The following is a 24,636-nucleotide window of genomic DNA, read 5'->3' as shown; positions in this document are numbered from 1 at the left end:
TCACTAGGATGCATGGAACTTCACTCCTTGTGCCAGGTAACCTCTAGACTGTAGTGTAGTGGTGTTGTCTGTGCGTAGTGGGAGCCCAAGGAGATGGCTAGCTCTCACCTTCTGCCACATGTTGGGAGACCCATTTCCCAGAGAATGTGGGATTCTGCAGTTCATCCCCACTGCTGCCATGCTGGATACTCCTCTGTTCCCGGACCTAAAATGGTGTTACCTGAAAAGACAAAACTGGATGAAGGTGTTACAAATCATGTAAGGGCCACTTAGCTGCATTGATGGTGTCAGCGTGTGTTTTGACTCTCAAATCTGACTGACTGGACCGAGGTACCACCAGAAAGTGAAAGATATGCCTTCAAGAACCAAATCAAATACAGCAAGTGAGGAACAATCCAGTACTTCAATTTCTGAACCCTATTTTACTACTGTTCCAGGAACCTTAACTCTGCTCTACTGGTATCCTATTGAAGAAGGTTTTCACACAAGCTAGCATAGAACGCTGTCTAGAGAACACATCACAAGCAGGCTTGACTTTTTAGCCAACACGTTTTTCTTCCATGTTCCCAGTAGGATTTCCAAGTACCAACGTATAAAGTATTGTTGAATAAAATGTATAAACTGATTGAAGGAAAAAATTGATTATCCAGTGATAGAAGGGACTTGGATTCTAAAGAGCAGGGACATCATTTAATCAACATGTCGGAAGTGACATTACTCCTGAGTATATCACAGGGTGTGACATGACTTGATCTGTGACCTTTACAACGTCACAGCAAGAGGCATAATTAATGTACAAGGACAAAAAAAGTGTACATTAATAAAAATAGATAGGATCTCATTTTGCTTCAGGCTGTAATGTTGGCAGTGGGGAGCCATTACATGTAGACATACACATAGATGGATCACAGTTGCAAAATGTTGGTCATTTGCACAGCTGACTGCAAATGTGCAGGACAAAAGGCGAACTATACAAGTGTACGCCACCTTTTGCCCTGCACCTTTTGCCCTGACAAAAAGTTTGCTTGCCATGCAAGCATGGCAGGTACTGTTTACAATGGATCCGTATGGAGTCTGATGGCTTTAGGCTGGTGCATAAAGCCGGTCGGCTCCACAGGGATCCCGAGCATTTGCGCAGGCATGAAAGTGCATGCTGGCACAAATGCTGAGGCATTTATATGGCAGAGAGTGAGGGTGGTGGCGGAAATGCAAGTTGTGTTCCAACCCTTCTCTCCACAATGCAAATGAGAGAAAATGGAGTGATAGGTTAATAGAAGGAGTAAAAGCCTTATGGAAGGTGTGTACGCCCTCTTTAAAGTTATGCCCAATGCAAATGAGCTCCATAGTTTCTTAAGCAGATAAAACGTTGTTTCAGTAAGCAAATATATACTTAATAGGGCACTATTTGATATGCCATGGATGCAGTCATGAAATGTCAATGGTGTTCTCAGTAGCATCGTCATAGGCCAGGGTAAATGCATCTCTATGTGGGGATAGCCTCATATGGACAGGCTCAGCCATTGTAAGTCAGCTGTAGCCTCACCATATGTAAGATAGAGTGCCACATGCCTGTGTACTGCCATTTACATACCAAGTGTGTTTCCTTTGTACTGGTACATGGGCTTGAAAGCAAAGAATACAATATGTCTGCAGCAACAGAGTACTTTCTTAATACAGTTAAAATAATGTCCCTAATTTCAAGTGTCGTGCACATAAATAGTGTTTTACTTATATTGTTCAAGTGTGAGTATTTAACAATTTATTTTTGGGGCGGTAAAAAGTAATTCCAATCTCCAAAGGGGATATTTTTATGGTGAGTAAAAGCATATTTCAAGATTAAAGCTTATGTCTTTTTGTAATCCATACTTCTTTGCACCTAGTAAATCATGAAAATTTAAAAAAGTATCTTCTTATCTGGCAGTAATATTATTAGGAATTCCTGTGTGTACTGCTCCACTGGTACCACTGATCCAAACATAACAGTGAAGTGGCTGGTAGCAGTGGCAAGCTTCACATTTTTTGGTTGGTAGTATTTGTACTACCTGGTTTGTTTGAGAGTAGCTGTATGCTATTAGGGATTGAAAGAGTCTGGAATACAAGGCTTATCTATAGGGCTCTGTATGGCATGAACTTAATCTATGAAAATAAAGACAATGCTCTGAGGAAATTGAAAATGACGTGTTTGGTTTATTAAAACCTTTCACATTATACAATTCAAACATCAATATGTCATTACAATTCATAACAATACAATCCATTCAATTACATAAAAGAATAGAGACCTTGACACTTTGACATTCACTTATTGCAAGAAAAAAGAAAGAAAAGCCAAAACCCCTACAATCGATTTAACTGTTCATCAGATCTCTTAGAACATGTTCAAATTGCATGGAAAGATGAGGGCTTTATCTATGCTCACTTGAGCTCCTAAGCTTCTTTTTTACCCGGGAACTCGTTTTCCCTTAACATGATCTAAATCCACCATTGCTCAATTTTAATAGAAATTGTACATATTATCTGACATTACAATTCTATTCCAGGAAGTTTCATGATTTAAAAGAGCGTCATCATGGACTACCATAAACAATGTTTTTTGATCAAACATTTTATTCCATCGCAAGGCACCAGTAAATGTTTGATTGATTCTGTTTCCTCAGATTTGCAAGATCTACATCACTTTTGCAAACCTTCCAAATTAAAATGGGCCCGATATTAATAAGTGTTGGTATCATGTTTATTTGGAATCGAATTAGACAAGTCCTCAGATATAACAATGGAAAATTACTCAAATATTGGTACTGTGCCTCTCAATCTAAGTATGAGTGCAAGATCTCTATGTAAAGGATATGATTCAGTTTCTAATTTGTTCATAGCCCAGTCAAGCATAAAAACTTTCTTCTTAGTTATGCCAGGAGTCACTCATAACTCTACCTCAAAGGACCACATTAGATAAAGGCGATATAACCCGTCTATCACAGCCTCTAGGTCCATGAAGAGTGAGTTCTTAACTGGGAACAAAATATGTCTTATTTATTGAAGTCTTTTCCATCATAGATAGGCTTTTAAGGAGGAGAGGCCCATTAACTGTCTCACCAAAGAGATAAGAACAGAGGACGCAACCCCTAAAATGTATTTCCATATTTTGCCCTCTATCTTTTTTAGATCCTCGCATTCACACATGAGAATACGTTCCAGACCATAGCTAATTGCAGATATCACCTTCATTTTATAACACTCTATAGGTGGAAGATAAGAATATCTACAATATCTTTTTATTTATCACCTTCATTTGGGTCCTTAGTTTTTTAGAGGAATGATTCACCCGATCAATTAATTAATCAAACTTCATTTCAAACTTTTCTCTTCATAAAAGTACAGAATACACACACAAAATTGCAAAACCATAAGCTAAATGCATTTTTTTTAATAAACGTTTAATTTTCTCAGATATAAAGCATTTTCAAAAAACCATAAATAGAATCGTCCATGTTCTTTCAGGGAAGAGAAAACACCAACACCTTTGCCTTGCCAAATTTACGAACATGATACAATCTAAAAATAGGTAAAAGAAACTTTATTGAAGGCATCTTTGAAATAGGATAAAAGAATAGAAAATTGGTTAAATGTCCCACCGTTATTCCATTACAGCCACAAAAAAGGGCTATGGTCTGTCTCTTGCTAATAGAGCAATTAGCCTCCACAGAATCTAGAGGTAGGTGGTTTACTCTGAAATTAAATAAGATTACGTGTGTTGGTGTAATTTTCCAAACTCAACTGTGGAATATGGTACAGAAAATATTGCACTGTTGGCTTTTAAAGCTTGCAGTTTCGCCACATTTGTTATTTTCCCTGAATAAAAGCAGCTTTGAATTTCGAGATAGCAACTGTCCTTTCCTCAAAGGGCCACATAAGTGAGTTACTAAATCCCATCAAGGACAGAACCTGCTTTATACACTTCAGCCATGGGCGGTTTATAGTCATAATGTCGACAACAAAAATGTCGACAGTCAAAATGTCGGAAAAAAAATGTCGAAAAAAAAAATGTCGACTTTTTTTTTCAATGCATTTTTTTTAAATGGGGGGGTTCCCCCCCAACCCCCTTTTTTAATTTTTTTTTAAAATTTTCCCTTTTTTTTACCTCCCGAACCCCTAAAATAAATATATAATTAAAAAAAACGAAAGTCGACATATTTTTTTTCGACATTTTTTTGTCGACATTTTTGTCTGTCGACATTTTTTTTCTCGATATTATGACTGTCCACCGCCATGGGCTTCAGCTGCCCACCTCTGATGTCAATAGATCCTTTATGATCAATGTGAGAGATGACTATCATATTCCTTAGTACGCCACAGTCTTTCCCACATTATCAGTGGTTTCAGGTTTAGAATATCTGCAATATAATACCAACCTGCTTTCAAGTGCCACAAATATGTAGGAGCAACGGTCGATACTCCAAACAGACCACGCAGGAAATGATTGTCTTTTCGTTGGATTTGGGTTAAAAGATAGTAGCCCCACACGTTGTCCCCATAGCTACCAGTTGGCACAGCTTTAGCATTAAAAAAAGGGTGAATAGTCTCCAAAGAGCCACCCAGGTTCTTACTAAATCGCAGAATTGCCTCAACCTGTCAAAAACCATACTTAAGTTCCTTTTTTCATACAAGTAGAAGCCAACCTACTTAAGTGCTGCAGTCCGCTCCAATACCTTCCAGATGCCAGACAAGGGCCTCATCATGAGTTGGATGGTATCCCGGTGGTATTACCACCGGGATACCGCCGGGGCTATTAGCGTTACCACTAAACCCCCCAGCGCTATTAGCGCCGGATCACGGATTTGGCGGAACAGTAATTCCCCATTCCCCATTGGGCATATTCAGGAATTCCCCATTCCCCATGGGGCCCAATGGTAAATTTTAGGCGCTACTACCATCAGCGGTATTACCGCGTTGTAATAGCACCGAAAATCAGCAAATTTGGAGTGGATTTACCTTCCAGTGAGCAGGCTGCAGCGGTTCTCTTAAGAATCCAGTCAGGCTCCGATTTGTTTTCCCTGCATCCCACTCACCTCCTGGACACCAAAATGCATCCAGGATTCCAAGCAGCCTGCCTTTGCTGCCTTATTTAGAGGCCAGCAGGAAGATTTTATTGATCAATCTGTGAAGAAATTTGCGTCCTGAAGAAGATGGTCTAAACCACCAGTGCACCATTGAAACCGGTCGACCAGATCTGCTGTGCCTCCACCACAACACTACAAGATATCCCCAATACCAGCAGGGGGTACTGCTACAACTTACAAAGAACCACCATAGCATGGGTTCTATCCATGGAAAATCCCATAGCCAGGGGGGCTTGTGTTTTTAAGAAAATTCAAAATTAAAATTCACAATGTTTTACATCCCCAGCGATTGGCCAACCATCAGCATGCAGAGAATGTGGAGCCATCAGGGTAATTAAAAATTGCTCTAAATCCCGATGTCTCCATCCAGCAGTTTGGTTTATGACTATGAGATCTAATTCCCCTCTCGTACTCACCTCAAACATCGTTGGTTGCCCCTCCCTCTTGTTAGGCTGTTGGTTATAGAATTGAGTGTGTTGTATAGATAACCACATTCTTTGTAGAGAGCCAGGGACAGTCTCCCCTCCTATCCCTCTTAGATAGGCGTTGTACCATCCGCTGTCTAGGGACAGGCACCACGCCTTGCAGGGATAGAGTGTCCTTCCTGAGGGCTAGAACAGCTCACCATCTTGTGTCTCACCTTAGGGACTACTTTTCAGTCGCCACAACCACTCACTTTTTCCTTGAACTGCAATTAGACCTTTGTTCACCCACGGAACCGTTTTTTGTGTACCTGTAAATCCATCCAAACCGTGATTTGGCAGACCCATAAATGCGGCTGTAATAGCATTACCGCCGCATTTAAGGGTTACCGCCAAACTCTTGATGAGGCAGAAAGTGTAGACATTTCCTTCTACATGAGAATATCAAAATGCTTGTTTTGTTTATATTTATTTTCAAATTATTTTTCGTTGATTGCCTCTCAAATGCGTCTAGTTTGCAATGTAACCCTATTTGTGTCCGATCAAACAACATTATGGCATCTGCATATGGCATCCAAGATAGTCTTGAGGTACCTATGAGAAAGGATCTACAGCCATCCAATGATTCGCCAAAATATGATGGATACAAATTAAAATGTGTCAGGACTCAGACACAGCCTTTCCTGAGTCCTAATGTTGTATTGATCCCCCTTGTAACATGACCACACTTTGTCAATCTTACCATAACGTTGGTGTCTCAATGTAATAGTATCAACATTTTTAAAAGACCAAGAGGAATTCCCCAACTGAGCAACTTTTGCTATAACAAGGCTCTACTCATGGTGTCAAAAGCTGATCTCATGTCCACACAGACAGTGAACACTGGGGAATTACCTTTGCCACTTGCTCTGGATTGAAGTAATTACAAACTAACCCATTCAAAGTTTTTCCAGGTTTCTTCTTAACCCACACTGTTCTTTTTTTAATACAATTAGAGTTATTTGCTCATTCCTGTAGATCCGAAAGCAGAAAAGAGGCGAGGATTTTACTTGAGAAATCCAGTAATGCTATGGGTTGATAACTAAGTGGGTTCAGAATATCCCCCTTCTTATGGTAAGAAGGACACTGGATCTCACCCAGAAAGGAGGGAACTTGTTCTCTACAATGACAGCTGTAAATAGTGAATGGAGGATTTTAGACCACAAAACTGGGTTCAATTTCTGTAAGGTGTTAGTCATGCCATCGGGCCGGCTGCTCTTGAATTTTTTGATTTAATTATCAAACATTCTATATCCTCTCTCATAAAGTAACCATTCCAAGATGGTAGCTCTACACAGTTCATCTAGAATCTGGGTAGAGAGCAATTATTACATTTCTTTATGTATGTCTGCAGCCAGACTCCTCCAGAAATTAGTTTATGTGAAACCACTGAAGGAGCTCGATTGGTAGAGCTGACTTAAGACCAAAGGGTACTAGATTTTTTCCTAACTCATGTCTCCAGCATGGCATCACTATCCCTAATGAGCATTACTAATTTATGTGAATGTATTCAATTCTTGTATGCTTGTGTCTTTTGATTGGTGTCCATGTTGCGATAGTATTTACATCATGTGGTTCACAATTACTGGGTTCAATCCCACCTGCAAGTTTTCACGTCTCCTGTCTCACGCGTCCGATTCAATTCAGTCATACTAAATTGAATCGGATGTGTGAGGCAGGAGACGTGAAAACCTGCAGGTGGGATTGAACCCAGTAATTGTGAACCACATGATGCAGATACTATCGCAACCTGGACACCAACCAGAAGGCCCGGATTTGAAAAAGGTAAAGCTCGGTTGCCGAAACACGTGTCATCCATCAAGGGCTAATAGCACTATAAATAAAGAAACTATGATACAATACTTAATTGGATGTCTATATTGTAAAGGAATACCAAGCAACTAACAGAAATCTAATATAAACTGGCGCACAGGACTGTGTAAGCACACCCCCAATTAAATCTTCATATACTTACGGAGGAGAGGGGCTCTTGGTCTCCGCAGTTGCTCACACCCATGCGACAGGACCGCATATATGTGTTTTTGAAGTAAGGATATCGGAATTTAGAATCTAAATCGGGTCGCGAGGCACGTTCAAAGATATCAACAAAAAAAGCCCCTCAGCTGGTAAACTTATATATAAAGAGGAATGTATGTATGTGAGTATGTTTCTCCCGCTATACAAATCCACACCATTGAACCCACATCTACCAAATATTGCATGAATTCCTCATTTGTCTGGGACAAGATTGTAGTCTATAGGCCTCATTCCGAGTTGGGCGGTAAGGGATACCGGGCACCGGTAAGAGATCAGTGCTGGTAATCCCTTACCACCCAATTCCGAGGTCCATTAGCGGGAACTGCAAAGGACATGTGGTCGGACTACAAGTTCTTTACGGGTCCCACTAAGGGACCATGGTGCTAATTACGGCCTGCTATTTGCAGGCCCGTAATTACCACCTTCCCCATTCCCATTGAGCACTATGGGGGCTCAAATGCGAATGGGGAATGGCTGGTTGAATGGGGACTTACCGGGTCCTCCAGGGTCGGAATGACCTGGTAAGTCCCCATCCAACCAGTCCAGACCCGGACCCGGTATTGGAGGCACTAGACCCAGTATTGGAGGCTAATAGCGCCATGGCTACCTCCAATCTCGGAATGAGGCCCTATGTTTGGATGCAAAAACTCACTCTGCAGACACCCTCATTTACTGATGCTCACCCAATTCACAAGAGTAGGTACTAGAGGGAGGCAACATTTGGAAAAGTGTCTGAAGCAAAATGTTCGATGTGTTGGTTATTCCTTTGAAACATATTACTACTGTATACAGTTCAAAAGTGTTTATTAAAGCATTTTTAAAGGGAATTTAAAAAATTCACATTCTTTTTTTATCACGCCATTCCAAATATGGGAAATGGCAAGGTTACAGTTTGCTTAAATTCATTCAGGAGAAGAGAGCACAATCAATCAATCTTTCTTGGACATTTTCTCAAATGTGCTGAAGCCAGTGAGTGACTAAAACATGCTGCACAAAAAACGAACATCACTTGGAAAGGCTCCATCTGTTGCAAAGCGAAAATCAATATCAAGAGTTTCTGAAACACAAAAACAAACAGCAGCACGACTTGCCGTCTAGCGGACAAGAGCAACTTTCTCCAGGGCAAATGAGATGCTAGAGCAAACTGAAGCAAGACTTGCTGACATGAGGACAGGAGCATCATCCTACAGGGCACATGATACACCAGAGCAAACTGAAGCAAGACTTTCTGACAAGAGGACAAGTGCAACATCCTCCAGGGCACATGTGACACCACTCGATCAGCATACGGACAACGCCGGGCCCCAGCTAGTAGGCTACACATGAGGAAGCATTCACTCTCTGCCATGTAGAGCCTGCAGGCTGATCACCCACTAAGTTTCTGTTTAATCACATGAAGTTGCAAAAAGTTGCAACCAAGTGCGTCCATCATTGTCACCTCTCTTCTTATTTAGGATATGGACTTCACCCTTTTGGTCATCTTTTAACGCATAAGGGAGGCAACATGAATTAAAGTCTCCTCCAAATAGCATGTTATTACTGTTCCCAGCAATAAACCAGTCCACCAAGAGATCAGACAGGTCGCTCCAAATCAGAAGCAGAATTCTTTACTCGGGTGGACCGCTTATCCGTATCTCCTAGATGACTCGAGTGACACTGTGCTCAAAGTACTAATTTGTAGAGAGCGTAGAAACTTCCTGGATGAAAGATATTTTGATTTAGGTGGATTCTTAAATTTGTTTGATTTTTTCCCCCATCTGAGGCTTGACCGTCCTTGCTTTTTAGCCGCTATTCATTGGTACAGAGTCTACTAACCCTGTTACATTTGGGGTCTGACTTAGGCATTCCTCCACTTCTTTCGCGATAACTTCTAGTAATGGAGTGGGTGAGGAATGCAAAATCTCAATGCATGTATCTTCATTGCTGGGCTCTATATTAGGGTTCTAACTATCTATGTGCGCACACCTATATGTAAATAAACTAAATGACATTGGGGGTCATTACAAGGTGGGCGGTAAGGGATACCGGGCACCGGTAGGGAGACTGGTTCCGGTAATCCCTTACCACCCTATTCCAAGGTACCTCGGCGGGGACCGTAAGGAACGTGTGGGACCAGGGTGCTAATAACGGGCTTGCAAGTCACAAGCCCGTTATTAGCACCCTCCCCTTTCCCGTTGAGCCCTATGGGGGCTCAAATGGGAATGGGGAATGGTCTGTTCAATGGGGACTTACCGGTCCCGCTAGGGTCGGACTACACCGGTAAGTCCCCATTGAACGAGACCGGACACAGGCACGGTATGGGAGGCAGCGATGGAGCTAACAGCTCCATGGCTACCACCCATCTCGTAATGAGGCCCAATTTCCCGAAAGATTCACTTGCTTAGGGTGTAGGGGAGGAATACAGACCCTGGCACAAGGCGCGAACAACATATAATGCAAAAAAAAGTGTCTACCACTTGAGACACTCCTGTCCCCTGCACACCATTTAAACTGAAAATCCAGTCAATATTTTTGAACACATTTCACAACTTCTGGATACATAATCCCATATATCCTGTACATCATATAGTTCTTCTTCCAGATTTATTCTGAGATCATCAGTAAATGTATGAAATGTGTTCAAAAATATTGACTGGATTTTCAGTTTAAATGGTGTGCAGGGGACGGGAGTGTCTCTAGTGGTAGACACTTTTTTTGCTCAATATTAGGGTCCCTCATCTTTCCCTTAGGGACCAAGTCCCGATCCGATATGGCCAAGTGTTTGGCAATTCTTTGTATTATTCCTGCCAGAGTGACAATGCTGCTATTTACCAAATCCCTTAAATGAAAATGATCACAAAGGGATTCTAATGATTGCAGAACTGCAGCAGCCAGGGAAGACGTAACATTAAAATCTGTCTTAGGTGGAACATGAGTAGAATGAATAGAAATCGGTGATGTGAATAAGTCCATGTCTTCAAGCTATAGAGGTTCCTGGGGAACACTGCCCGGGGGTCTCCTCGCTCGCCGGGCTCTTCCGTATTTCTATTTCTGTCCTTTTCACCAGCATCCTCTTCGAAAAGCAGGCCGGTGCGCAAGTTCATGAATGAGGCATCCAATGAGTTCTTCTCCTGAGCAGCCTCATTCTTTTGAAGTGGAGAGGCATGGGCTTTGCACTGTGGAGACTTGGGAGCAGGGTGTGTGATTACCATAAGCAACGACACAGTGGCAGACTCATTCAGGCCCCAATCAGTCTATGGGTATTTTTTGTAAAATAATTTGTGATTTAATCACATTTGGTGATAGCGGGCATGGAGGCCAAGTTGCCTGAGCTCAAGGAGCTCAGGGAGCGTGCCCTGGACCTGGACCTACATTTTACGCCATTGTGCCAGTCCCCTTTTGTTGCGTCCAAGTAAAGTGCAGTAAAGGATTACTCAACCCACAGGTTTAGTCAGTACTATCTTCTGCTGCTATGATGAACACATCAAGCTAATCAGGAAAGCAGCAATAGAACACTGGTGGGAGATTAGGGCAGCACAAATAAACATCAAGCTAAAAAGGAGGGTAGCAATGGGGCACTGGCAGAACATTATGCATGATTAAAAAATCAAGCTGACCAGGAGAGTAGTAATGGGTCACTGGCAGATGATCAGTGCTGCACTAATACACATCAATCAAACCAGGAGAGTAGCAATCGGACACTGGTAGGAGATCATGCATGATTAAAAAATCAAGCGAACCAGGAGAGTAGTAATGGGTCACTGGCAGATGATCAGTGCTGGACTAATACACATCAATCAAACCAGGAGAGTAGCAATCGGACACTGGTAGGAGATCATGCATGATTAAAAAATCAAGCGAACCAGGAGAGTAGTAATGGGTCACTGGCAGATGATCAGTGCAGGACTAATAAACATCAATCAAACCAGGAGAGTAGCAATCGGACACTGGCAGATGATCAGTGCAGGACTAATAAACATCAATCAAAACAGGAGAGCAGCAATGGGTCACTGGCAGATGATCAGTGCTGGACTAATACACATCAATCAAACCAGGAGCGCAGCAATCGGACACTGGCAGGAGATCATGCATGATTAACACATCACGTTAACCAGGCGAACAGCAATGGGGCACTGCCAGGAGATAAGAACAGGATGAATAGATGAAGCAATGGCACACTGGCAGGAGGTCAGTGCGGGACTAATACATCCAGGTATGAGATATTTGGTTTACAATTTGCACTTCTTAGAGATTTTGAATCAACATCAAGGAAAATCCGATTCTATATCAGAAATGTAACAAGTTCAAGTGAATGTATTCAGTTCAGGGACATTGCAGGGAAATGTATTGTGCTTTCAAGCAAATGTGCAGTAACTATCAGTTGATTCTCTTGAACATGAAGCAGTGAGGAGAGGCTGAAAGTTCGAAGCTTTGTGAAACAATACACATATATATATATATATATATGCTGGCGTTTCATATAACAGTATAATCACACAATCGTTCTACTCCTACCAAAAAAAGCAAGGTTATCCCAACACCTGCTTTCATGGCTCCTTCTAGAAGAACTACATCTTTGTTAAAAATAGAAGGCCCCGACCTATAAAAGAACTTCACAACTTGCACTTCATCGCCCCAACGTAGTTGATTTTAAACACAGCTGTTTAGTCACGACAGTTGATGACCTGTGGATTAGATTATTGAATGCTACAAAAAATGTTTTTTGCACATGAGGAACATTGTGTGGCAAATAAACTGCGAGTGAATATGTTTACTACTACAGTTACGGCTGTGCTGACCTATTTCCGAGGAATGCATTATGACATGTAAAAAGTATCAATAAAGCTTGTAGGACTGTAAAATGTATTGTGTTCAAGGAGATTTTAGGGGGAATATTTCTTGTTAGGGATCTTCGCTTGTAAAATGCATGCAGTTGGGGAATGATAATAGGAAATGTATTCAGTTTCTTAGGGTTCATAGAAATGTATAGGCATTAAATCACAAATAATGACTCTTAAGCACCCCTGACTTACACCTGGAAACGGCTACTTGATTCACAAAAAGGGCACTACGAGTAACCTTGATTTACTGCTGACATAATTCTGGAAAGTCAGGAGTAAGTCAGAGTTACTCGTAGCAACCTCTTTATGAATAGGCCTCAGTGATTGGAGGAAGATGCTGTATACATGTTTTACAGTGAGGGAGATTTAAGGTGAACTGATCATTTTTAGGGATGCTTGTGATAAGTTTAGGGATCATGGAGAGCAATGAAGCAATAGTATTTGGTCTCTTTGCACAAGATGAAAATCAATAAACACTGATCTATTTCATTATCTCCTTTAGGATGAGACTGAATCCCCACCCAGCGAAAAGCATAAATAGAGCTCACGTGGTACTGACACAGAAAGAGGACCGCACTTTGCCAGGATTTCTTTTGAATAGGATGGAAGACCAGGAAGAATGTTAGAATCAACCTACAGCCACAATCATTACTGCCACTATCGCCAAAAACACACTGCAGGAACAAGGACCACACACAGTGCGACCACATGTGCTTTTATTTCTCTTTGATTCTACAACCCATGGGGGTTCAAGCTCAGATTGCTGATGATATGTCCAGCAAGAAGAATCAAGCCGACGAGAAAGATTTACTTTACTGTTTAGCGGAGGCCTTCAATATAGGAAGATATTTCCTTGCAATTAAAATCCTTATCAATGTGTTCTGCTTGCACACGTTATGTTTTGTGTATTTAATGTTGCTCAATATATCTCTGATTCTGAACACATTGTTGACATCATCTACGTCAAAAGGAAGCACACGCCTATATCATACTACACTTATTATTATGTTTGGTAAAGAACTAGAAAAGATGGCTTCTACCAGGCGTAACACCAAGTTATACTGCTCCTGCAGTCATGCACAGTGGCAGCCACCACAGCTTAGAAAGAAAAAGTAAGTTACCTGCTATATCATTAGATCAGAAAATGGCCATATAATACTATAACATCCCTATGCGCCTCTTCAATTCTTTGCTCTTTTTGCCACTATTTACTATATTGTTTGAGTGCTTTTATGCCTATGGATTTTCCCTGAATTGCTTCACTTTACATTAATAAAGATATTTTCCTAGAGTTGCTTTCTTTTTTTCATTTATTGTGTTTGGTTACAATGTTTGCAAAACATATTCAAACTTAAAAATGCAACAAAAATCATGAATTGATGTCAATGTTTTTTTTCAGATAGTTCAAAATAGTTTGGACACACACACATCATATGTTTTCTAAGTTTTATTTTTTAATGGGAGAATTGCTGTATGCTGCTAACCCTTTGTTCCTTTTTACCTAAGTCCTTTCACACCCTTCCTCTTCCCTCTCTCCTTGCCGCACCTTTCCCATAATCCATAACCCTAACTCATGCCACAAATCTAGCTCTGTACTCCACCTTTACCCTTACTCTAATCCTCATCCTATCTTTAACCCTAACATGTTCCTAAATCGCAACATCATCCGTAATTGTATTTCTGTTTTTAACACGTACCTATACACTAATCCCTATCTAATCTGCGACCCTGAACCTATCCCTAGTAAAAACTCTGTTGTCACACCTATCACTATCAATAATCCTTGCCCTTGTCTTTAACCCTAAACCTTACCCTTTCATCTCCCTAACCCTATCCTGAACCCTAACTCACTGTGTAAACCTACCCCTATACTTAGCCCTTATCCTATTTCTAATCCTTTTCCTAACTTTAAACCTGAATCTATCTCTATCCATAAACATATTCCCATGCTTAATCCCTAGCCTTAGTCTAATCCTAAATCTAACTTTAAGAACTTTAACCCTAAACCTAAACACTTCATTATCCTAACACTCTAATCGTATCCAAGTACTTATAAGGATAATGAAAATCAAGGGAAAAAACACATTGTGAAGAAAATGTCACTGGAGGAAAAGGACTCAATGAATGTACTCTGCAGGGAAAAAACACACTGAATTAATGTATTACAATCCTCCTAATCTTTGCATAAACCGGCAAAGACTATATGTGCATGTTCACCTATGGACGTGATTGACTTAGTGGAAAATAGGAAGATTTGCTATTTGACAGGCTAATGCCCCTGAAGGGCCAGTAGGTCTGGGGAAGAGCCAGGCACATTTCACGAGAACTGAACTATAATGTGTGCAGATACCACTAGACACTGTGTTGAGACTGTCATCTCAAAATGACAAAGGCTGTCTTTTAATTGGTGCAGTTATTGGGCCTTATTACGAGTCTGGCGGTAGCCTTGCCGGAAAAACCGTCAGGCTGCCGCCGGACCCGTAATACCATTCTGCCTCGGTGATTGCCGGAATCACTGGGGCATTACAACCCTGGTCACCCGGTAATTCTGGGGGTGGAATTCTGTAAATCCCCATTCCCATGGAGTCCCAGACTTGTAATGAGGCCCATTGTCATCAACCTAACAAAATAGAAACACTAGAACATCTCATAGTCCACTGCCCCAACTTGATAGACCTAAGGAAAGCTAATTTTTATAAATATTTTTCTGACTTTGTCACACTAACTCATCATTGAATGTGGCACAAGAATTTTAATGGCCAATTTGTCACATTAAATCTATCTGTCATGAATTGTTTGTTACATCTGAAATTGGCTGACTAGATCGTTGCGATTATTTTGTGCTTGAATGATTGATAAGTTTTCTGATAGTACTACAATAACAGTTGCTTATTTTGTCTAGTTTATTATTTGCTGTGTATAGATTTAATTCTTGTAAGTCATTTTATCACAATTTTAACCTCAATGTGTTATGAATTTGTATTTATGCTATTATCATTATTACCAACGATTTCTGTAATTCTCTGTTTTAAATTGAAGTAATTGTGTAATATATGTTGCAAAGTTGAAATATCAACCTAATCAATAAATTAAAATAATAGGAAAGGCTGTCTTTTAAAGCAACATATAGAAGAACAGGTTCAGGGAATGTAATTTCACAAGCGTTGAGGAAGAGGGCTGATTGCCTTAACTGTGTTTTGACTCCCTGACTAATAAGCTCTGAGACTGCCTTCTGGCGGCTTTAGGCCTGTGCAGGACGCTTACGTGTGCAGCTGGGCCCATTTTTTTCATGGGGTGTAGCTGCGTTCTAGCAGGATGTTGAGGTGTTCCTATGTGAGCAACTAGGACGAAATTGATTGAGGGGTGCAGCTGTTTTCTATTGTGTGTCAGTGTAGATTAGAGAGTAGAGAGTGAGCACAGTGATAGGAGAGGTGAGTGTCTGAATGGATGTTTTATACTTACAAGCCCACTGTTCTGGATTACATTCCCGTGCTTCCCGATAGCTGCACTCGGTGAAAGATGGCACAGGAGGTAGCTAGGCTCGAAGCCACTAGTTGGTGGTCCTATATCTAGCGCCTGCAGGACGCTAAGGTTGTTATCTATGTAATTATTTTCTGATTCTGTTTTGGTGACTTGTTATTCACTTGTCATTGCTTGCTATCTTCCCAAACATTTGTCCGCGGGTTGTAATTACATTCCAATATAATGTCATTGAAGTCTTGGTCCATGGTGTTGTAAGGTTTTTGCAGCCCTATATGGTTTTAGTCAGGTTGACAGAAAGAGCCATGTTTTTAGAGCTTTGCAGAAGGCCACATAGTCTTGGGTGTGTCGAATGTGTGAGGGGAGTGAGTTCCACAGACTTGGAGCCAAGGTTGAGAAGCAGATCCTCCAATCCTGACTAAATTGGAGGCTGGAATCACTAGTAAGAGGGCAGTGCTTGATCTTAGGGTGCGTGATGGGAGATAGGGTTTAATTTTCTCTTGTAGGTATGTTAGGCCGGTCTTGTGCACTGCTTGGTGGGTAATGCATAGGATTTTGAAGGTGGCTTTTCACCCTACAGGGAGCGTAGTGAAGGGTGCAGAGAGCCGGGGAGATGTTGGCCCTCATTACGACCCTGGTGGTAAGTGAAAAACGATGCCGGTAAAGGATTACCGGCATCCCTTACAGCTAGGGCCGATTATGAACCGAGATAGGGCTATCAGCAGCACCGTAATCAACGGTGCCGCTCACTGCGCCAAGGGAGCGGGCACGCGACCTCTCACGCCGTAAATACCGGCATGGCGCAAAATGGGGATGAGTACAAGTCAAGCGGGCATGCTCTTAATGCCCTTTTGAAGGCCGTAAAGTACCATACCGCCATGGTCAACGCCATGTGCAGTATTCCAAAGTGACACAGGTGCACATAATCAGCACAGGTGGAGGCAATACAGACTGGCCAAGCACAAAAGGAGCACACCCCACCCCTTCCCACACCCAGTCACACTTCACAATGATCCCAATAGGACTAGCAATGTTGGGGCTGGAGGACCTGATTGCAATGGAAGTGCTACAACAACAACAACAACAACAACAACAAGCACAACAGGCAGCACAGAGGAGACGCAGGAGGAGAAGGAGGGCAAGGCAGGCCAAGCGAGCGCCACCAGCATAGCCAGTGCCACCACGCAGGCAGCCCCCAATCCCACGCATCAGAGCCAGTCCATTCAACCTCACCGCTGAGCAGATCCACACCCTGTACCGTTTGGACCAGCACACCATCACCACCATCGTGGACATGATACACAACAACATTGTCAGCATGATTGAAACACGCACCGCAACCCCCCCCTACTGAAGGTAGTGTCCATGCTCCACTTCCTTGCCACAGGCACCTATCAGCACACAGTGGGGCACTTGCATGGCATTTCACAACCATTATTCTCACGTACGCTGAAGCAAGTGCTTGATGCCCTCCTCAAGCACACAGGCGACCACATTACTTTACCACGGTCCGCCCAGGAGATCTCAAACACCAAAGCTGGTTTCCATGCACTGGCCGGCATACCTGGTTGCATTGGTGCCATCGACTGCACCCATGTGGAATTGGTGGTCCCACATGCCATTGAGGTAGCGTGCCGCAACCGTAAACTATACCACTCAATCAACGTGCAAATGGTATGTGACTCGAACAGGATCATCACACATTGTTGTGCCCGATTCCCCGGATCAACCCATGATTCAATGATCCTGCGGAACTCCACAATACCACGCTACATGGAGCGACATGCAGGGCAGAGATCCTGGCTACTCGGTGAGTCGCATGTCATGGCCATGGTAATATGAAGTGTGTAGGTGATTGAGGTACAGATGCATACCCTACCTGGCTGATATTGGGGGGGAGAGATGCATACTCTACCTGGCTGATATTGGGGGGGGAGATGCATACTCTACCTGGCTGATATTAGGGGAGGGGAGAGATGCATACTCTACCTGGCTGATATTGGGGGGGGAGATGCATACTCTACCTGGCTGATATTGGGGGGGGGAGAGATGCATACTCTACCTGGCTGATATTGAGGGGGGGGAGAGATGCCTACTCTACATGGCTGATATTGGGGGGGGGGAGATGCATACTCTACCTGGCTGATATTGGGGGGGGGGATGCATACTCTACCTGGCTGATATTGGGGGGGGGGAGATGCATACTCTACCTGGTTGCGAGTACCAGAGGGAATGGTGCAAGCTCATACCCCAAAGCAGGCCAGACTTGAGCTCACACCTGACCACATAATGCGAGATGTAAGCAGCCCTACCATGTGAATGAAGCAGTGTCCCAACCATTCCACAGCCATCTGCATGTCCACTATATCAAATCAGACCGCATCCACCCTCAACGAAATTCAGCTACATGCAATGACTTCAGCCAATACACAGCACCAAACACCATCTACTGAAAGGCCTGTCCTCCATCACTGCGTAAAAAGGAGTCACATGACGGTAAAAAACATCAATACACCACTACACAGACACAGAGGCCCACCTAAATAGCATAACACCTACTGAATTGCTCAGAGATATCATCATGAGGCTGACAGCAATGGTGCCAGGATGAAAGCATTGATATCACTGGACATCTGCCAGATCACCAAAACAACCATTGTGGACTAACACAGTGCATGGGCACTCACAAGGTACTGGACCCCCCGGCGCACACTAGTTGATAGCATGCAAAACAGTCTATAAGAGGAATACACATATAGCAGTCACATCGTGTGACTCCATTCAGGCATTGAAATGGGGTTCAAAGTCAGAGAGGAATGCATTCCAGGGTGTCACTTGATGAGGTAAAATCTGATGTTATGACTAACACGTACATTGTTGCCCACATACAGGTGATGCAGGCTATCCCTTGAAGAGATGGCTCCTTACCCCGGTCCGGAACCCACAAAACTGGCATGAGGAGGACTATAATCGTGCACATACACGAACCCGTGTGGTGATTGAGCAGACATTTGGCCTCTTGAAGGCACGGTTTCGCTGCCTCAGCAGGTCTGGTGGGGCACTCCTGTACCGTCATGAGAAGGTTGCAAAGATCGTCATGGCATGTATAATGTTACATAATATGTGCATCAGACGGAATGTGCCCCTGCCCCCTGATGCTGAACTGCAACCACCTGACGAGGAGGATGAGGAGGGTGGGGATGGTGCAGTACCTCAGGGAGGAAGCGATGCACAGGAGGGACGTGCCATCTGTCAGACTCTGATTAACCAATGCTTCTAACACACATGGACGGGGCGTGTCACATGGTGATGACCCTTGGGGCACTGGGTGTGTCTGGGACATGCACACTGTGGACTGTTTAACAATAAAGCACACGTACGCAATGAACAATGTCCACACATGTGATTTGTGCATAACCAAAAAGTGTATTGAAATAGAAAATTTAAGTGAACACACCCACTCCCCCCTACCCCCTCATCTCCACCATCCCCCCTCAAATCCCCCCTCCCCCTCAACTCCCCAACACACCCACTCCCCCCTCCCCTCTCAACTCCCCTTTCACCCCTCAACTCACCAAAACATGTTGTGGATGCCTGTGCTCAAGTGCATCATGTGGGATTGTTCCACAGGGCGGCCTCTATTGGCACCCCCCTCTCCCGGCACCCAGTGCACCCCTGTCTGTACGCCGCAGTTTTCTGCCCAATATGCGGACAGGGCTGGTTCGGGTAGAACTGGCAGCCGAGGAGGAACTGGGCTGCTCACAAGGACGCATGTCCCTCATAGTTTGAACAAGCTCTGTGAGTGCTTGCCGCACCGCGGCTAGTTCAGCACAAATATCCTTGGAGGTGGATTCTATGGCTGCCTTTACAGTTTCTGCACAATCGCGCATTTCTCCCCTTGCGCTGGCGCATTCTGCCACATGCTGTGTCAAGAGGGAGGCCAGTTGTTCTTGCCGCGTGATGATTTCATGCATCAGGTTCTGTGTTTTTTGGCCTGTGGATGCTGCTACTGGCATGTCCATTGAGCTGTTCCCCTCCTGTACATCTGCCACTGGGCATGGAGTGGCCGGCCATGAGTTATCAGGAGATTGCTCCTGTGTGCCATCGTCATGCTGGCTGCATGGGGACAGGTAGGGGGAATGAAGGGGGGGAATGGGGGCACCCACAACAACATCTCCTTCTTCATTGTCTGAACTTGCAGCGGTGACAGCAGTCTCCCCAATTGTGCTGCTTCCTGCAGTCCCAGTGCCTTCAGAAGACACAACTGGGCAGATGGTTGTCATTGGTGGTGCCGTAGTGCCTGACTTGCTGCACATCAGTGCCGTGGACTGTGATGTGGATTTTGGCTGCTGTGGGGGTTTGATGTTTGCACCAGAGGTGGAGGGACAGTGTTTTGGGTCTTCGGACCTGGCCTTCTTGGCAGGTGTAGTGCCAGTGTCTTCGTCGGCACTGTCCGAATGAAAGCCTGTGGTATGATATGATATGATGTGATATGGCATGTGTAACGCGCCTATACACATGGTGTATGGTAGACCAAAGGAGGGAAAGGGTTAGTGATGGGTCTGCGGACATTGAGCAGGCATTGAGATGGCTGCATTCATTTTGATTACTAGATGGTGCACATTGGAGGCAGTGACATACAGGTTGTCTCCCTCTTAGGTGGTAGAGGCATGGATGCATGTGGGTGGCTACAGAAAGGGTGTGCATAATGCATGTGTACAAGGTGGAGGTCAGCACTGCCTGTAGGCAGTCTTCTGCTAATGTGTTGTGTTGACCCTGTTAGGCATCATTGCACTCCCCAAAAATCTAGTCTTGAGCGAGTTTTGCATGGCTGGATTTAAGTCACCTACCTGCGTCGCCTGATGTCGGGGATCCTCTCTCCACATCTACGACCCCCTCTATGCTCTCTGTGCCTATGGTTGCGGCACATATCTCCTCCCACGACTGCATTTTGATGGGCGAATCAGCTCCTCCGCCAGTCGCCATGCCCAGATTTCTATTCGCTGCCAGTATACTCCTGACGCGGAGACGTAGATCGTCCCACCTTTTTCTGCACTGTCTTGCATTTCGGGGTGTTGTGTCAATTGCACTGACTCTCTGGGCTACCATGGCCCATATGGCCTTCTTCCTCATGATTGCCGGTCTGTTCATCTCTGTTGAGAATACTACATCGGCATGCTCTTGTAGGGTTTCAGCCAACATATTTAGCTCCTCCCTAAAAAAGCGCTCCTGCCTCAGCTGATCTCCATTTTTTTCAGAACTTTAGGCATTCTGATGATCTGGTGTAGGAGAAGGTTTGTAGAGGTTGTGGGGGTCAGGTGTCCACTGGTTGAAGAGGATGGCAATGTATTGTGTTTTTAAAGATAGCCGCCGTGCTCTTTCCCGTTCCTGTGCGGTGACACAACTTCCGGATCCGCTCATTTGCAGTCACCGCTAATTGCGGTTCCCGCTATTTGCGGTCACCGCTATTAGCGGGAACCGCAAATATCGATAGCTAGGGTGGCGGACGTGCTATTTGCATGGCATACGATGCTGGTAAGTGGCGTTTTTAGGACTTTACCAGCATGGCAGTGATTACATTACCGGCATGGCGCAATGCTCGTGCCCGAGATGTCGTAATGTGCCGCTTTTAGTGGTATCTGGCCAGCATGGACACGTTAATTGCGCCATGCCGGTAATGACCGTTACTTACCGCCAGGATCGTAATGAGGGCCGTGGTCTCTGTATCCCAGGGCAAGAAGGAGTTTGGCAGCAGCGTTTTGGGTTCTTTGGAGTTTGTTAAGTTGGTATGCCGGTGCTCACAGGTATAAGGAGTTGGTATACGAGTCTGTTGGGGTAGGGGAGGTAAGGGAAAATGCGTCAAAAGAGTTTGAGGTGGAAGTGACAGGAATTTGATGCATTATTGATCTGATGGGAGAGGGTTAGGTCTGAGTCCACAGTACATCCAAGGTTTTTGACTGTTTTTGAGGGGGTGGAGGCAAGAGAGGGGGTCAATGGGAGTGGTTGCGGGAGAAGCGCAGTATTGGTGCACGCCATGAGTTCAGTTTTACCTGGATACAGAAGGAGGTGGTTTTTTGTCATCCATTGGTCAATATCACTAAAGCAAGGTATGTGCGTGGGTTGGTGCTTGTTTTGGGAATTCTCAGGATAATTTGGGAATTCTCGGCATAGTTGTCACTGGAGAGGTTATGCGTATGGATGATTCCTGGTAGCATGGTCAGATAGAGGTTAAAAAGGATAGGAGAGAGGCAGGCGCCTTGGGGTACTCCAGTGGTCACAGCGTGAGCAGTTGAGACAAAATGGGAGAGGAAAGCGATTTGTTTCCTGTTGCTGAGGAAGGAGGCAATCCATTTGAGTGCCGAGCCATGGATTCCTAGGGAATTGAGGCAGTCAAGGAGGATAGAATGGATAACAGTGTCAAAGGCTGCTGATAAATCATGGAGAATCAGCGCTGCACAACCCTCATAGTCTGCCGAGACCTTCAGATCATCCCACATCGAGATCAGAGTGGTTTCTGTTCCAAGGCGTGACCTGAAGCCTGATTGCACAGGGTCAAGTAGTTTGTTGGATTCTACAAAGCAGTTGAGCTGGGAGTATGCAGCCCGGTCAATGAGTTTCATGAGAAATCTGGTGTTGGAGATCGCCATGTAATTCTTAGGGTCAAGGGGTTAGAGGGATGCTTTTTTTAGAAGGGGTTTCACATGATCTATTTTAAAAGCCTCTGGAAAGGTGACAAGTTGTTCAGTATGGACCTTGCATGTTCTGTGCAAGTAGAGGAGAATATTTCTTTCAGAAGAGAGGTGGGACAGGGGTCAACGGGGGATCCGGAGGGTCTGCTGCTGGATAGTAGATCTAGGAACTCCTTTCTCAAGATGGGTTGGAAAGAGTCAAAGGCTGGCATTGCGGTCGTTGGGGTGACGGGATCAGGGGAGGTAGGGGTGGGACAGGGGGTGAGGGTGGAGAGTTTGGTGTTAAGGCTTGCCGTCCTGTCAAGTGCAGTGTTGTAAAAAATGTAGTAAAAGGGAATCGCAGAGCGTTTGCGTGGGAGTGGTTTGGGTAGAGGTGCAAGCAGGTTTCATAGATTCGGAGATGGTCTTGTGGAGTTCTTTGCTGCTGCTGCAATAGTTCAGAATTTGTTTATTATGATAGGCCTTTTTGGCTTTTCGGATCTCGGATTTGTAGTTACAGTTGTGGTGGAACAGCATAGATCTGCTGAGAACAGTTTTAGATGCTCGCCATTTGCGTTCAAGCGAGTTATTTTGACATTTACAAGTCTTTAGGTGGGGCGTGAACCATTTTGGGGATGGTCCTTTGCGTGAGGCTGCAGGTGTGAGGGGGTGAGAGGAATTTGTGATTCTTTAAGCCAGGGGTCAAAGGATTCGATGGTTAATGGTCTACCACAGGTCAGCGTCTCTGGTGGGCAGAGTAGAAGGGCTTTGGCTAGGTCGGGAAGTACTTTAACTTTGTTCCAGCATTTGAGATCAAAATTGAGGGCAGGGGGAGCCGTGGGAGGAGGGGCTGGTGTGTGGCTAGGGAAAGGGATGGCAGATGGTCTGTCCAGATAAGTGGTTTGAGACTGAATATATAGACAAGGTCATCACTGCTAAAGATCGCATCAAGGGTGTGACCACCAGAGTGAGTTGGATCAGTGGTATGTCGGGAGTGGGTGGGTAGAGTAGGCGGGCAGTTGTACATATGTGAGGGATGTGGTGGGAAGGATCAGGGGGTGGTGAGTGCTGCACGTGTGGGATGAGGGGTTGGGCGAGTTGTTTGTGGTTTGAGTCTGGAGGGCACTAGGGGTTTAGGTGTACTGGGTGAGAAGTCGAGAACAAGGGGGTGGAGATGGGGATAGAGGGGAGGGGAGTGACTGATGGTAGGGGTGGGAAAGGACGGGAGGTTGGAACGATGGAGCTGTGGTAAAGTATGGAGAGTCGAGGGAGAGGGCCGGTCACCCTTTCCATGTTTTGTGGGTTTGGCTGCAAGAGGGGTGTGACAGAGAGTAGGAGGTTCAGAGGGAGAAGCAGATAAGGCAACTGTTTTAGAAAGGGTGAGGCATGCTACTTTCAGGGAAGGGAAAGGGCATGAAGGGGGAGGTCTGTGGGCAGGAGTCGAGTAGGAGCTGAGGGAATGGGAGAGGGTAGAATGGAGGGTAGGGTCAGAGTGTATCATAGGTGAAGATGGGGGGTGGCAGGCTGTTCGAAGTTTGCAGGCTGCGGTTGTCCTTGAGGGATCATGCTGTTGAGGGTGCACAGGGTTTTCGAGGGAGAGGTGTTGGGCTGAGGAAGTGTGGGAACTGAGATAGGAGGCATGAATGGGGAGTGTGCTGGTGGAGGGATGATGATGTTGGAGTGACGCAGAGCTCTACAGAAGTGGGTGTGTGGTAGTGCGGGTTTCAGAGGGGAATTGGAAGTGGCAGGGAGGGCTGGGGGAGGAGTTCCTGAGTGAGCGTAGAGAAGCTGCTGCAGTGGCATGCGTTTTGTGATGTTGGGGCACCAGAGAGCTCCTTTGGTTTGAGAGTTAGACATTGTGCGGCTTGTGTTGGGGGTCGTTCTCAATAGATGTCAGGGGGTCAAGGGAGGACGATATGTTGAGGTGGGTTGAGGGGTGTGAGATGAGGGTTTTCGGCATGGGGTATTTGGTGCAGCAGGGCACTCCTCTGATCTTAGAGTTAGAGGCCGAAAGATGATTGAGGGGTGGCCGGGGGGTGGAGTCAGAGTGTAT

The 24,636-nt window shown here is 44.6% G+C and overlaps 1 protein-coding gene across 1 annotated transcript in view; it reads left to right on the top strand.

Moving 5' to 3' along the window:
* The window catches only part of LOC138567101 (solute carrier family 22 member 20-like), a 481,778-nt gene extending 468,052 nt beyond the window's left edge, over positions 1 to 13,726 (top strand). Inside the window, exon 11 of the mRNA XM_069644971.1 lies at positions 12,938 to 13,726. Coding sequence (XP_069501072.1) covers positions 12,938 to 13,061 — 124 coding nt within the window. The 3' untranslated portion in view covers positions 13,062 to 13,726. The remainder of the gene's footprint in view (positions 1 to 12,937) is intronic.
* The last annotated feature ends 10,910 nt before the right edge of the window (positions 13,727 to 24,636 follow it).

Source organism: Ambystoma mexicanum, chromosome 2p (genome assembly GCF_040938575.1).
Source record: "Ambystoma mexicanum isolate Mex_15411 chromosome 2p, UKY_AmexF1_1, whole genome shotgun sequence".
NCBI lineage: Eukaryota > Metazoa > Chordata > Amphibia > Caudata > Ambystomatidae > Ambystoma > Ambystoma mexicanum.
Note: the sequence above shows the minus strand (reverse complement) of the source record. Positions and strands in the feature narration are given on the sequence as shown.